The sequence below is a fragment of the Panthera leo genome, chromosome A3 (assembly GCF_018350215.1).
Source record: "Panthera leo isolate Ple1 chromosome A3, P.leo_Ple1_pat1.1, whole genome shotgun sequence".
Lineage (NCBI taxonomy): Eukaryota > Metazoa > Chordata > Mammalia > Carnivora > Felidae > Panthera > Panthera leo.
This window is the reverse complement of record NC_056681.1, coordinates 18,750,593-18,766,403: the sequence shown is the minus strand read 5'-3', so window position 1 is coordinate 18,766,403 and position 15,811 is coordinate 18,750,593. Positions and strand designations below refer to the sequence as shown.

The 15,811-nt window shown below is 48.3% G+C and overlaps 1 protein-coding gene across 8 annotated transcripts in view; it reads right to left on the bottom strand.

Annotated features, from left to right (window-relative positions):
* The window catches only part of CHD6 (chromodomain helicase DNA binding protein 6), a 205,853-nt gene that overhangs the window by 5,533 nt on the left and 184,509 nt on the right, over positions 1-15,811 (bottom strand). For 6 of the 8 annotated variants that reach the window (XM_042930946.1, XM_042930953.1, XM_042930948.1 and 3 more), the window contains 8 exons: positions 15,592-15,800; positions 12,913-14,490; positions 9,408-9,559; positions 8,829-9,035; positions 7,375-7,827; positions 5,235-5,426; positions 4,131-4,250; positions 2,306-2,356 (listed from right to left, as the gene is read on the bottom strand). In XM_042930946.1, the coding sequence (XP_042786880.1) occupies positions 2,306-2,356; positions 4,131-4,250; positions 5,235-5,426; positions 7,375-7,827; positions 8,829-9,035; positions 9,408-9,559; positions 12,913-14,490; positions 15,592-15,800 (2,962 nt within the window). The remainder of the gene's footprint in view (positions 1-2,305; positions 2,357-4,130; positions 4,251-5,234; positions 5,427-7,374; positions 7,828-8,828; positions 9,036-9,407; positions 9,560-12,912; positions 14,491-15,591; positions 15,801-15,811) is intronic. The other 2 variants (XM_042930951.1, XM_042930952.1) reach the window with 2 other exon arrangements.

The window sequence follows — 15,811 nt, the reverse complement described above, 5'->3', positions numbered from 1 at the left end:
CCATTCAGTTCCCTGCCTCTCTTCTGCCTAACTGTTAAAGAAGCAAATCCTTAGAAACTCCAACAGATCTCTGCTTAAAGGGGTAGCTGTAGAGATGGGGTTAGTTGGTAACACGGGTCCTCGGTGAACACACCCGTGTGGTGGGCTGCCAAACGAGAAGCGGCTGGGAACGGAGGCATGGGGACCTTGGTAGTGGCAGTGTGGACAGGACCGTGGCCATCCCAGAGGGGCAGTGGGGACTGGAAGAGCAGCAGGAGTACTGACAGTGCACTAAATGTGCACCTGCCCTGCGTCAGGCAGACGTTAAGGGTTCCATGTGCATTAGTCATCCCACCAGCCCTGAGGGGTCAGGACAATTGTCACAGCCATTTCACAAAGGATTTACAGATTCGTATATGTGAAAGATGTGTATTTGAATGTTCCCAAGTCCCCAGGAATAAGGTTATTTTTGAAGTCCTACATCTCTCCCTCAATTTCCCAGAGAATATTCAAGAAAAACCCGATCACGGGCAAAAAGCTTTATGATGGTTGACTACAAGAAAACTCTTCTCCAGAAGCCTCGGTTTAAACTAGCAGAACTGAGGGAACAGTGATACTGTCATGCTTAGCGCCCCACTTCTTTCTCACAAAGTGGGAGAAGCAGGGATCTGCCCCAGGGGCACAGCAGACCCTTCCCAGCCTGGCTGTCGCATGCACCTCACCACACTGGCTCTTACTCCCACCCGTGACCAGTGCCTGCTCTTCGCTGGGCCGGTGTGTCCAGGGTGCTGGGCAGCCACTCATCCTGGCTCTGGGGATGATCACTTGGGGAGCAATCCCCGCCTGGTTCCTATTTCTGAACAGAGAGAGTAGCACTTGAGGGACCGGGGCCAGGCTAAAAGCAGAACTTGTAATGCACACCAGTCAGCCAAGGGCCCCAGCCAGGGGAGCTGCAACAGGACCACAGGGCTTTTCCAGGACCTCTTCCCTGCAGCCCAGCCACAGCCGCGAGCCAGGGAAAGGTGTTGGGGTGTGTCTTTTTCCTTTATACCCACAAAGTTCCCTCCTAACTCTCCAGTAGAGGGTGTGTTTGATCTGAGAAGCCTTTATGTTAGGAAGTAAACCCAGAGCTTGATAAACAATGCCTCCATCTTCTTTTCCAACAATTTGCTATAAACCAGATGTTCTTTAACATCTGGGCATCTGGGGCATCTAGGGCTAGACACCTCGTCAAGCCCTATATCCCGCAGGATCTTTGGCATGCCCCTCCGGCATCAGGATGTCCAGAAATGTTCCTCCCCTGCTCTTGTTGTGAGCCTCTGACATAGAGAAAGTGCTGAGCCCTTTCAGAACTGGGAACCTGCCAAGGAGGCATACTGCCTTCTCCCCTTCAGGCTGGATGAGCAGCAGCAGAAAGGTCCCAGGGGTGAAGACAACGGCTCTTCATCTACTGCCATGCAAGAGGGGTGCTCGCAGAGGAAGTCAGCTCTCACCACTTCCTGTGGGAGGGATGGTCCCTCCAGCCGCCGAGCTGCTGCCCACCCTAGTCAGGTGCCCCTCCCAGCAGCTAGGCGACCACACACAGCGGCCAAGTTGGGCTTTGGCAGCTTTCCCTCCTAGTAATTATACCCTGAGAGCAAATCTGCTTCCTCCTCCAGGGAAGCCTGGGGAGAGGGCAAGGAGAGCAGGGAGCAGGAGAGTCAGACGTTAAGCAACACTGGAGGTAAATCTGCTCTTCCAAGCCTAGAAGGGCATCTTCACCGATACACAGAAGCACATATTCCAAAGCCTGTGGATTCTAGCTCTCAAACTTAACTCCTGGTAGAGGAGGAGGAGAAGGTGGTGACCAGAACTTCCTTGCTCCTCCCAGGAAGGTTAGGAGGGTTAGCCCACAAATATTCATGACTGAAGAGAGACCTAACAAACCAAAGGAGGTGTGTGTGGAAGCAAAGTTAAAATTCCTACACACAAAACAATGAAACAAAAACTAGCCCTAGAAGACGTTTTTGGGGCAATTCGGGAAATCTGAATGTACACTAGATATTAGATATTAATATTCACATGTGTGATAATGTTAGTAGGTAGGAAAATATTCTTAGGAGACACAGGCTGAAGCATGTAGGGGTGAGGGCTCATGTCTACAAGTTACTGTCAAATGGCTCAACAAGAAACAAAAAATCTATACACGCATCTAGACAAATGTAACTTACGTATGTATGTGCATGCACACACACACACACACACACACACACACACACACACACACACGTCTCACGAGCGCCCACTATGTACTGGGCATCCTGAAAGCTGAATCCCACAGCCTTACCGTGGCTGGTGGAGCTCGCCCGGCCGAGCCACAGCACACACAGCAGAAGGGCTGAAGGAAGGAAGAGGTTTCTTGATTTGAATCTGTTTTCCAGAAGCAGGGGTAGGATGGGTGGGGAGTGAGGTCTCCATGGGAAGACACCGGAGGGCTCCTGTCCCAGCAGGAGCTGTGGGAGACAGCGTTGAGGGGAAACTGGCCCTCCTGGGGTCAAGCAGCATGTTGCTGTCTGGGCCTTGCTGGCTCTTCCCCAGTGGCGTGGCTGGGCAGCCCTGAGGACCGGGCAGACAAGTGCTTCCTCCCCTGGCCTTACTGCAAGAAAAGGGCCTCCGAGGCAGGGACTGTGTTTATTTAACAAGGGAGGAAAAGTGCATCTCTGGTAAGAGGCTGGCTTGCAAGAAGGGCTTAGAAATGGGTTTTCTGGCAAGGGGTCAGCATCTGTAGGAGAGTGATGAGCATTAATTTCCAGAGAACATGAGGGAAATTGTTAGACACAGAAAGAAATAAGAGGGCCAAGGAGGAAAGCACGTGGTTTCTCTGACACGTCTCTAAAACCAAGAGCTCAGAGGCTACAACAAAGCAAGGACCACAGTCTCTCCTGGATGCCTTCCATGTGACGCCCTGTGTGGAGACACAAGGAGAACGTGGGGAGACGGCATGAGGGCTGGAGAAAGATGGCTGGGCTGAGAACTACAGTTGTGTCAGCTTGCACAGCACAAGGAGGTCTAAGAAAAGGGGTGGGAGCGACACTCTCTGACAGTAAAGCAAGAGAGGGGCAAAAGGGCAGCTTTTCCAGTGTGATAAGCTTTCTGACAAGCTTCCGACCTTGGGACGGGGCCCCAGCCCCACTCCTGGAGTGGCTGCTGTGGGGGATGGGGATGAGGGAGGAGCAGGTATGTGTGAAGAGCTGCTAGACCAACCCACCAGGTGACATCGGTCACAGCCTCCTTTAAAACACTAAGTAACAACTTCCTTCTGCAAGAGGAGGAAATGACTAGGGTGGGTGGTCTTCTGGAGCTGAAAGAAGAAAATCACATCCAGGCAATCTCACTAAGCAGGGAATTCGTACCCAAGGAAAACCCCAGCTGGCAGAGCCTGGAGGAGAAGGCATTTAGGAAAGTCCATGCTTTTGGGGGGACAACCCGAGAGGGGTGGATGCCCAGGAGGCTCTTGAGAGGCTCCCTGTTTGGGGAGGATGCACTTTTAGGAGGTAAGAAGTGCATTTATGTATGATTTGCCTAAGCTTGACATATTTTCAGGTTGCAGTGTTATTACTGCCCCCTAGAGGTTCTATCTTTGCTATTACAACTCTACTCTGAGCTATAGTTAACTCAGATGCATTAGGCTACAAGTATTTCACAGATGGCTTTGAAGTCTCTTCCAGGCTCATGATTCTATACGAGGAATAAGACAGGGCTTGGAGTCAGCTGTTTTTCATCACCAGTGAGGATGGACTAGGAGGAAATGTCTTAAGTGGAAATTTCCAATAATGACATTTGTTAACACTAGAAACAGACTCCTGACAGGGGTTAAGGTCTCCCTGAACTCTCTACACTGTAATGGGGAAGGGGGGATTATCAAGTTTTGAAAATAGTTAAAGTACAAATTTAAACCAAAAGTTTTGGAGGTAAAGGGTGAAAACAAAGGACGACGGGAAGTCCTACTGCTGCTCAAGAGGCCCCAGTACCACTTATCTCTACTTATCAACTTCCTCCCGTGCTGGCCTCTTGTCCTCTCGGGAGATGCTGCCTGGCTCCCTACTTCCCAGCTGGAGCTTTCCCCAAGTCCACAAGGCTTGGCTCCACTGGGACACGTCCCTCTTCCTTACCCTTAGTCCTGGCTCCTTGGGGACAGCGGGAACCCTCTCTTCCCCACTCAGGGAGTTGACGTCTAATTTTCCAGGTTCCTTACAGCGTGGCCTCCTCTGCTTTGGTTTGTCTGAAAAATTCTAGGAGGCAAATGGAAATCAACATTACAAAACATTCTGTCACAGATTCTTCTGAGGAGGGTGGGGCTTTTCGGGTGGTTTTGCTCTTGTCTCATTAATGGCCCTCTGTACAGGACCTAGTCAGGTTAGGTTGAAAGACACAGCTACCAGGCCCTCAGCGAGGCTTTCTTTGAGGCAACAGTGTTCCTACAGCTGGAGAGCAGGATGTGTGGGCTTCCTTGTCAGACCTGAGCTGACTCACTAGTCTCCCAGAGTACTGTTTAATCTCTAGCTGTCACCTCCTCATCATTTCCCCCAATTCTCTCTCCACCACTACCTACCTGGTGGGCTCTGTCTCTGGAGGGTATGCATCTGTGAATGCACTCTCCTCCTTTTCTTGTGAGCTCTCTACCTCCACATCTTATCAGTTAGACGTACCCAGGACAAAGACGGTGGTGGGGTAGACAAACAAATGAGAAAAGGAAAACCAAGAAGAGACCTCAGTGGTCATACAGATTTCTAATCTGAAAGATCTGGGGCAAAGGCAGTAGAAGGACTTGAAGGACGAGTCCCAAAGCAGTAACTCGAGCTAAGAGCAGACACTCCTCCCTACAAAGTGGTCATATTTTCAAGTGGAAAGAATACATAGGGACATGTTCATGAAGCGGCACTGTTTATGCAACATAAAGATTTCTCTGTGCACTTAGGGTCTGGTGTGGTCGTTCTGGGAGACAGGGGCACTGAGTTTAGGCAAATTCTGTCCTCATAAGGTTTTGTGCAACGACTTGGTACAGCATTCTTACAGGGGCTGTGATTTGTTACTAGATACTCAGTGACAATTTAAACTTAAAAAAAATCCCAAAAAACAAAACTTTAAAATGATGTTCTCAGTTAACACAGATCTCTCCCAAACTTCCTAAGCTCCCCGAGCATGCTCCTCGTCAAACACAGCACCCCATCAGCGGGGAAGGAAATGGCAGGTCGGGCAGAACCAACAACACTTACTGCTCCAAAGCCAGGAACCTCTAAGGAGTAGTCGGCCTGCTGCCTCAGCCAGTCAAGGAGACTCTTGCTGGGAATGGCTTTCTCAGCCTGGCTGCCAGCTGCTGGGGCTGGCTCAGGGGCTGAAGCGGCAGACACCGGCCCTTCCGGATGTGAGGCGCTTGAGGGCGCCTGCCCTGGGTCTTCATGGACTTCCTGGACGAATGAGAAACAAGTACGTGCAGTTAACCATGACAGAATGAAAACCAGTTTCTGAAAGGAAAACACGTAAGGTGTTCTTTGCACCTTTCCATCCATTTCCCCCCGAATGTTACTGTGCTGGGGTGCTTGAGTAAGAATCTTCCACGCCACTGACCCACACGCGCGCTCCGGCAGGGGCTGGCGTTCCCTCCACCCGATGCTCCTCTCCCTGTCTTGTCTGCTTGGTAACCTTTAATTCCATCCTGTCTGCTCAGGTTCAGTGTTACCTCCTTTGCCACCATCAATGACCATCCCAGAGAGCACAGGCCACTCTACTTCCTGCTCCCCCACGGCGCCCTTCACAGGCTTTCCACATAACCGGAAATGCCACACTGCAATTTACTTACCTCTTCTTCCTTCTACAGGTTGAAGAGCTGTTACTCATCTCTGTATTCCCAATGCCTATAATCGGGTCCACAAAGTACAATATGGTGCCAGATATATGTTTGCATAATACATTTTTAAAAATACTCTGAGGCCAAGAGTATTTGTTTTCCTAGTCATTCCACTGCTAAATGTTTTCATAGTCATTCCACTGCCAATCTATGATCACTACAAAGAAACTAGGGCCTTGCACCTCTAAAAAATGAGACAACGGTCTTAAAAGCTTGCAGGACTGGGCAGGGAAAGAACCTGCCACTTCAGCCTCCCACATTATACAGAAAGTCTAAGAGGAAGACAAAACTTTAAAATATACCAAATAGCAGAGCTTAAAAATAAGGCCCTCAGGCCCCAGTGAACAAAGTCTTTGGTTTGGTTCCCTGATCTGCCACTTTACTGGATAATCTTGGGAAAATTATTTAATGCTTGTAAGCCTCAGTTTCCTCATCCATAAAATGGGAGTAACAACACCACTTTCACAGAGTTGTGAAGATCAAATAGGACAATCACACAAAACCCTGAACATAGTGCCCGGCACACGGTAAGCACTCATTAATACCGGTTACTATTATTCCTTTTACAATAAAACATGAAATGTGATTCCTGTTTTGGAGCTTGACATTCAGTAAGTAGGAAAAACCAAGACACAAAGAGAAGTCAGTTGTCTCTGACACATTAAGAAAAGTCTATGGGGATCTCTCCTGGCCAGGCACACGACTTCTAACCTTGTCTGTTGTTTACAATAATCTCCTCTGGGTTTAGGGGGTCCTGGCGTGACTCTGGTGAACCCTCCTCATGGCAGCCCTCTGTGGGAGATGCTGTGGGCCCACTACAGAGCAGTGAGGCTCAGAGGTGCACCCCATGTCACCCACTATGTCAAGCAGCAGAGCCAGGATCAACGTTCAGGATCCTGACCCCTGTGCCTTCTCCTGACCCCCAGCAGCTCCTGGAAAGCTGGAAAGCTCCTGGCCTGCCAATCTGCGTGCCACTGCCACAAACTCAACCCTGCCATTTGCTTTAATTCCATCACCAGTGGCTCTTCCAAAACACTGGGGGATATGGGCTGTTTGTACCGGAAATGCCAAGACCCGTGGCTCCTATCTCCAGGCTGCATGCAGGTGAAGGGTCCATAATGGATTAAACGCGTTTCTAGAAAAGACTGAGGGCAACTTACAACAAGAGACCCCAAGTGGGACAACTGAAATAGGGATAAAAAATCCACAAATTAAAAAACTGGGTGTCTGGGGAAGGGTTTGTTGCTCAGTGTAGAAAGGTCAGTGTTGGGGCACCTGGGTGGCTCAGCTGGTTAAGTATCTGACTTTGCCTCAGGTCATGATCTCACAGTTCATGGGTTTCACCCCCACACTGGGCTCTGTGCTGACAATGTGGAGCCTGTTTGGGATTCTCTCTCTCCTGCTCTCTCTGCCCCTCCCCTACTCTACCTCTCTCTTTCCCTCAATAAATAAATAAAAACTTAAAAAAAAAAGTCAGTGTTTTTTACTTACTGGCCTCATATACCCACCAAGATTCCTGCCTGAAGTGTCTGCTCCTTCAAAAAGATGAGGTCCATCCCTCCTTCAACATGTTTCCGTCTCCCTCTCCTCCTCCTCGTGGCAGCGTCATCTCTTCTGAGGTTTCCGTTGACGATCTGTCCTGTCACTGGATGGATCAGGCCAGCTTGCAGAATCCCAGACAAGTCCATGCCGAGGGCTCCTTGAAGTGAACCGATAGCCCCGATCTTAGGGGTGCTGGCGCTCAGTGGGAAAGGAGACGCGGCTCCTGGGGACCCCTCTGAAGTGCAGGAGAGGTCTATTGCGGACTCCCCGTGCCAGCCATTGAGGACGATGGGGGGGTGCCCGTGGGTGGCGGAGAACTGGTCCAGACCCCGCGCCTTTGCATCCCTCTCCACCTCAAACTCATAGGGCCGTCTGTGCTTTTGGTCATCCTTTGTGAATACTGGAGCCAGGAAGCTCTCCTGTGAACATACACAGGGGGCAAGAGAGGGGTGAATGCCACTTCTGTGGCCACATGGTAGCTCTTTCTCCCAGCCCGATTTCCTTGAGCCTAGTAAATTCCTAATCAACTTCATAGAAGTTCTTTCCACTCAAGGTTTCTCAACCCTTAGCACCAAATCACCTGGACAGCTTGTTAAAATGTCGATTCTACTTTAGTGGGTCTGAGATTGTGCATGTCTAACAGGTGTCCAGGTGCTACTAAAGCTGCTAGTCCATGAACTAGATCTCAGGGAAGCTCAGCCTCAGCTGTGCATCAGAATCTACTGGGAAATTAAAAAAAAAAAAAAATTCCAATACTCAGTCTACACCCTGGACCAATTAAATCAGAACCAGCAGCTTTTCAAGGTCCCCAGCAGGTTCCACTGTGCACTTGAAGGTTGAGAGCCAGCGTGCTAACAACGTACCTCAAATTAAACCTTACTTATAAGCCTGAGTTTATAAAACCCATTCTGATTTCGTTAGTTTCTATCAGCTGCCATTGTTCTCGTAGCCTTCCAAGTACCGAACACACCGATCTGATCCATTCATGCCTCCCTTTCCTTATCCGTTTATTAGTTATCATATCATGCTTTCCAACTCCCCCCCACCCCTGCCCCACCCTGTTTAGATACACTCTGCCACTAACCTGGTCTAGAACCTCAACTCTTCATCAGACCCACCCTTGGCCTCCCAGCTGCTGGCACTCTTCTTTCCTGACGCTCACGTCCCAAGAGCCCCGCACACCCCTCCAGCTGAGCTGTAAACCCTGCTCTCGTCATGCATTTCCCTGCCCTAAGACTTTCAGTAGCTCCCTGCTGCCTACAGGATAAAATCTAAATTCTTCAATTAAACTAATGACCGCACAAAAAAAGAATAAAAGTCCTATCCATTCAGTCAGTGTTTGCTGAATGAATGACTTAACTGAGAAGAGCCATGTGTCCCTGTTCTCTGCTGCACAGTCAGCCCCACGCTATGGCCTCACCTTCTGGATCTGGGCCACCAATGCTGCACCACTGCTGAAGCTGTGTTCTGATGTTTCTGGCTCCGAGATGCTGCTTCGAGAACCAGCACTGCTGGTTAACACAGGGGTGGGCAGTGTGCCCGGGGGCTCGTACTGCTGGCTGGAAGGCCACTTCCCCTTTAACACCACGTGGCAGATATTATCCAGGCGGTTGATTATCACGCGATCCTATAAAAAAGACCAAAAGCTATGAGGAGTAATCACCAAGCTACTCAAATTCACTAAGTCCCTTGAGATCACGTGTCAAGTTTTCTGAGCAGAAGGAGTTGATTAGAAAAGAGCACACTCAGATGTACTCACTTTACAAGTCTTAAAATAAGTTCTATGGTCCGGACAATGAAAATTAAAGCCATAGTGCTGTAAATACGAAGACATTTTTATATTATCGTCTAATCAGTCGAGTGTGTATGTCTTTAGTGTTCAAATGTTACCATTACTAATACCTTTTCAAGATATTACACATTTCTCTGAATTTATTATTCAGAAATACTCTACAAGCTGAGAAGGCTTTGGGTAGAAAACGCACACTCTGTGAGGTACCTTTGGCCACTCAGAGAAGGAAAAGAGGGTCTTCTCCTGGAGCAGTTGAGCAATGGTGGGAGCCCGAGCCTCCTGTAGGTCATCCCCGAGGTCTCCAGCAATGCCTGATGCTGAGCTCTTGCTCTCCTCTTCAGAGTATTTCCCTGGGTAATCTGCAAAGAAGGGTTTAAAAAAATCAATTTGGTACTTGGGAGACAGTAATGATCTGAAAGATTAGGACACCTGATCTGTCTTTTCAAAAAATTAGCTCATTCGGTGCTAACTTATTTGAAATTAAACATTAATGACCATGCCTTCTCTTTCCAGGAGGTTCTGGAAGAACCAAAATGCAGATCCTTCTTTAGGGCTATCCATGCAAGTCATGTGATAACTCTGCATCCACACCCCAACAAAAACAACAAAAGAAAAGAGGAGATTGTCCTGTGTATCCAAGAATGAGAGCAGGCTGAGCAGCAAGAGGCTCATGTAGAGTAGCTGACGAGAGGAACCTGAACATTGTAATATTTTGATGCATTGAAGGCACAGTCCACAGCAAGACGCTGATGTTAATGAAGGATGGGAGGTCCTGACACTTACAACAAAGGCAAAATAGACCTGATTCATGTCAACAATGATGCAAAGAACCTAGAACATTTATATCATGATGGAAACAAATGGAAACGCAGCTCATTCTTTCAAGTTTCAGTAGTGAAAGTTTATTATCAGTGTGAAATGGATCTTCAAAGATCCACTTACCAGTAATGATAGGGAATAAACACAGGGTAGCAAAATGTCCAGGGCAGGAAAAGCTGTGTGCCTCTTTCCTTGTGAAATGACAAGGAATGTCGATCCTCTGAAACACAGAGGTGGAGATTTCACTGCTGACTGTGCACCAGTCTAGGGAGCTGTGGGGACCCCTGACCACGAACAGGGCCTTGCCAGGCCGTTGGATTCAAGGATATGCAAGACAGATGTGGCCCTGACCCTCAGGCTCTTATGATTTCATGGGGGAAAGACAGGAAAATAGTAATGATAAACGAATAACTACAATTACAAACCATGGCAAATGTTTTAAAAAGAAGCAAGCTGTTATGATAGGGAAAAAGAGCTTTGGAAGGACCTGCTGGTAGAAGGTAAGGCTGGTAAAGAGGGCTTCTTGAAGGAGAGAACACCCAAGAAGAGGAGGAGGATGCTTCTTTTGGACGTGCTGAGGAACAAAGAGACACATCCAGGGGAAAAGTACAAAAATGAGGCTGGATGGGTAGAATCATCTAGATGATGCTGAATCCTGTAGGCCATGATAGAAAATTCAAATTTTACTCTAGATCTAATGGGGAGCATTCCTGAAAGGTTTTAAGCAGAGAGCCTGGATTTAAGTTTTATGAAAAAAAAAAAAAAAAAGAAAGAAAGAAAAAAAGAAAAAAGATATATGAGAGAAAACCGTGGAAAAGAGCCAGGAGACCTGGGGGCTGGCCCTGACAGCTGTACCAATTACTGCCCAACCTGTTCCACATCTCCTATTTGTGGAGGACCCCCTCTGAGGCCTGCAAAAGCATATATGTTATATGTGTGTGTGTGTGTGTGTGTGTGTGTGTGTGTGTGTGTGTGTGTGTATGTATGCATTTATTTACTTATTTATGAGAGAGAGAGAGAGAAACAGAGTGAGTGCGTGTGCAGGGGAGGGGCAGAGAGTGAGGGAGGGGAGTGGACAGAAGATCCGAAGCAGGCTCTGTGCTGATAGTATCCAGCCTGATGCAGGGCTTGAACCCATGAACCACGAGACCTTGACCTGAGCTGAAGTCGGACACTCAACCCATTGAGCCACCCAGGCGCCCCACCCCCACTTAAAAAAATTTTTTTTTTTTAAATTTAAAAGCATTTAAAAAAAAAAATTTTTTTTTTTTTAACGTTTATTTATTTTGAGACAGAGAGAGACAGAGCATGAGCGGGGGAGGGTCAGAGAGAGGGAGACACAGAATCCGAAACAGGCTCCAGGCTGTCAGCACAGAGCCCGACGTGGGGCTCGAACTCACGGACCGCGAGATCGTGACCTGAACCGAAGTCGGATGCTTAGCCGACTGAGCCACCCAGGCACCCCTTAAAAGCATTTTTAAAAGCACTGGTGCAAGGGGGCCTGCCCGTGAGTGTGCCACTCACCAAAGCCCATCAAGCTGATGCTGCACCAAAGGGCCTCAGAGCACAGAGGTTTCTCCTCTAAACCATACCCTTCTACGCCCTGTACTCATTTCACCGTCTGGATTTCCAAGGACTGTTTGGTGATTTTCCCCATAACAAGGTTCAAAACACAATGTGGGTAACAAAGCAGTGATCCTTTGTAGCCTAGGCTGAGGACGCACAAGGTCAGAGACTGGCTCCCCACCGGTCAGCTGGGGCTACAAGTCGACCTAAGCTACTTTCAGGGGCCTGTCATTATCCCAGGTAGCATGTAAAGTTTAGCTTGGGTTTGGAACTCGTCCCAAGGGAGCCACTAATCACAATGACTAAAGCCAAGGTAAGGGGCTTACAAATAAAAGGAGGCTAGATCATGCAGGGGGGCTCAGCTGAGCTCCTCTCCCTTTTTCCTGCTTTGATAGAAGGGCACTGTCCCAGAAGGAGGAAGCTGTGTCTGTCTCAATCTCTGAGCACCACACCTGGCATTAGGCCAAGCATGAACCGGGTTTTTTTGTCTTTTGGTTGCTTTTGACAATGACAAGGATAAATAGAATTGTTTTTGTCCATTGTAATATGTCTTCTTGGGTCTGAAGGAGTAAAAACACCAGTGAAAAAGGTAAAAACCAATTCTTGTTGCTCAGAGTCTCTAATCAATGTATCTTTGCAAAAGCACAGAAATATCTGAGTCATGTAGATTCTTAACATTTAGAAAGTCATCTTAACTTGAAGCCTTATCTAAGAATTTATTTAAAAAGACCAAATCTATTTGTATTTTTGTTGAGTTACTTGTAATTTTGTATTCTTATTCCTGTTAACTTACTAAAATGAATTTAAATTCAATGCACCAACATTGACTCACGGGTTTTGACGATAACATGAATAAATGGTCCTATCTTTGCTCACCTTAATAAAGATCGCATTTATTTGTATTTTTGTGGAGTTCCTGAAAAATTAACTGCACCTACACAAAACTGCAGGTTCTTGACGTTCCCAGGTGTTTTTACTTTGACCAGTTTGAAGCACGTCCCTTAGCGGAAGAACAAGTAACTTCCCCCAACAATGTATCTAGCACCTACTGTACAGAAAGAAGCCTACAGCCCTGCCCAAATCACAAGGCTGGTGCAGCAAAGGTACTACGACTGTCCATAATCATCTTCAGTTCTAGAATGATCAGAGTTGAGCTACTCTGTCTCACTTTCAGACCAAGGCCTGTGACCTTTGGTCTTAAACGACAGGAGAGCGGGCAGGTCCCTCTCAGAAGCCACACCATCTCCTGACCCTCCCTCCACCCTGCCCCCTCCCTGTCACGTGAGAACTGGCTTACCCAGAACACCACAGACCGTGCAGACTATACCTTGAGCATGGCTGTTCCCATCTCTGTCGTAATCATCTTTACTCTCAAAATCCATGTCTTCGGACTTGAGCTCACTTGCTTCTGGATACGCAGGGAAACCTTTTTTGCCTTCTGCATTTTCCTTCCAAGGTTCTTTTGACAGCTCGTGCTTTCCCTGAAAGGGTTCTGATGGAGGAGCGGTGGGCTCACCCTCCACTGTGATACTATTTGTTTTGCTTCTGTACAGGTCTGGGGTATAACCCTTGGATTTGTCCACCTCAAACTCCTCGTTCTCGAGGCCACGTGCCCACCTCTCCGTGTGCTTGCAGTGACACTGACAGGCTGCTGGAGGAAAAGCCCCCTGTGGTCTAGGATGCTGGCTCATGGCCTCCAGGCTTCCTCTCTTGACCTCATCCACAGGGAGGCCTCGGCTCTTTTCCCTTAGGATATTAGCAGTGGGCTCGGCTAGATGCAAAACCTCGGGCCTTTCCCTCAGGCCTGTGGTCACACCTACGTTCTCCTCCTCATTCTCTTCCTCTTCCTCCTCCTCTTCACTGTGGTTCTGACTCAAAACCAATTTACTTTCTAAACTTTTGTTTTCTAATAAATCAATTAACTGCTGGTCTGATGACAAGCTTCTTCTGGAATCACAGACACTAAGATGGCACATATCTACAAACCCACTTTCATTCCCCTGATCCAAGGAAGGGGAAGCTAAGTGTTTGGCTTCTAGCTGCCCAATGCTTTCAGGCCTCTGCCCTGCCTCACTGCAGACATCCCCTTCCCTTGAAAGAGACAGCAACAGATGTTTTCCATTTTTGATGTTCATCTGAGCTACCCCTGCTTCTAAGCTACTCATAAAAGAGGGCCCTGAAGGTATTTCTGCCTCATGGCCAGCAAGCCGGCAGTTCCCATCTTTGCTTGCCGAGAGGGCCAGAGCATCCTTTCTGGGCTCTGTGTTTGTACTGGGGCTCTCCTGGAGAGAGCCCGGCTCTCGAATGAGAGCCTTCTTCCCATACATCATGCTCTCCAAGGACTCAGGCAGCAGACTTTCATCGTGGGTGATGGAAATGACATCCTGAACTTTAGAAATAAAGTTGTCACAAGTCATGTCAGATAAACTGCCCCCAGGTGGAGCGAGATGATCATCTCTACTTTCTATTTTCACCAGATTCTCAGGTTCATTTTCAAGGGGCTCTGAAGTCCTGCTCATCTGAGTGTATGTAAGAGATTCATACAGCCTGGAGTTGGTCTGGTAAAGGCAACAGAGACTTTCTGGTGCCTGGGCGTCCGTTCTCTTATGCTGGGCATAGTTTCTGTAGGCATCCAGGAAGGACAGCTGGGGGTCGGTCATGATGTAATAGTCAGTGCGGTTCAGCCCATGCTTGGCGGTGCCGACGAGCAGGTCTCGGTCGTGCTTCCCACACTCCCACCAGACCGGGAGGTAGAGGCTGGGCCTGCAGAGCTGGAGGCGCTCGTGTAGCTGAGGACACCTCAGCACTTGCTCTCGGACCTTCCGCAGCAGCTCAATGCGGTACAGGGTTCTCGCGGCCCGTTCCTCCGTGATGGGTTCCACATAGATGCTGGGATCTGGGGGACCTGGAAAGCCAACACAGAGCCCATCACTGAAGGCAACCCCAGGACAACTGCTGCCCACCTGAGCCCCTGTATCTCTGGTTCTGCGTTTAACTCGCTGGCTCCCCAGCATGCAGTCCTAGGTGAGTGTGCCCCTGCTACACGGAAAAGCTACGACAATGGAAGGTTTTTATGAAACAAGGACAGACCCAGTAAGGGTGAAAGGAACACGAGAACTTCAGTTCTGGAGGTGACATGGGTTCTCATTCAGTAAGCATGTACTCGGTGCCCTGTACCCAAAGTCCTTTACGTGCCCTTCGGCTCTCATGGCTATGCTACGCTACAGCATCGTCAGCCCTGCCTAAAGGATGGGGAAGGAGGCTCAAACACGCTAACTTGCTCCACAGGGCAGAACCAGGAGTCGAGTCCAAGGCCCGGCTCCCTGTAGTCTATCCAGCTCCTTGGTTTTAATGAAAACACCCTAACCGTGTCACGTGGGGGCAGAAGCGGGGACGTGTGTGCATGCTGCCGTCAGCCCAGAACGCACACTGGGTGGGCTCTGTATTTGTTGTAGCTTTCCTACAATACAGTCCTATGGTCCAGACCAAGTTTATCTACAAACAAAGGCAGAAGAGGGACATCAAGGAAGAAGCTGTTGCAAATCTTAACCAAGAAGCAATTACTCTGAAGGCGTCCCTGTTGGAGCAGGGGATGTTTAAAACAGCCACTTCCTTTCTATAGCTACAATTCAACACATGGAAAAATAGTTAAAGTCACTAAGATGTAATCTAAGGACGGAGCAAAGTTCACCAGAGAATTCAATCTGTATGAGACTTAATGATCCACTGGAGGTTAATTAACAGCAGTCTCCCAATACTTCTGTGAGATGTTTATCTGAATTTCAGTTTTTGTTGAAGCTGCATCATTTTGGGAGAGAGATTTTATTTTATGAGGGTGGACCCAATTAGCAGTTCAGGAACTTGTGAAAACCCACTTGACTTTACCTGAATTCTTCGGGTAGACTCCACTCTCATGATCAGGATTACCTGAAGTGATTCTGTACCTTGAAAATAAACATGTCCCTTTCCCGTGTATCGGGGATATACAGACAGAGAATTTGCTCACCACCATCTTTCCATGTGGGCAGACGACAGACGTTCCGGCACATGGCCACAAAGCTATAAAAATAGTGCTCCAGGCTCTCATCCGACTTCTTGTCCAAACGGGAAATGATGCGGAACTGCGTCCAGTCAAAAGTTTTCTTTTCTTGATCATAAACAACCCCAAAGGAGGACACTGCTCTGTAGAAGTCTGCTTGCTCTCTCCTAGTCCACCTTGGGATTTA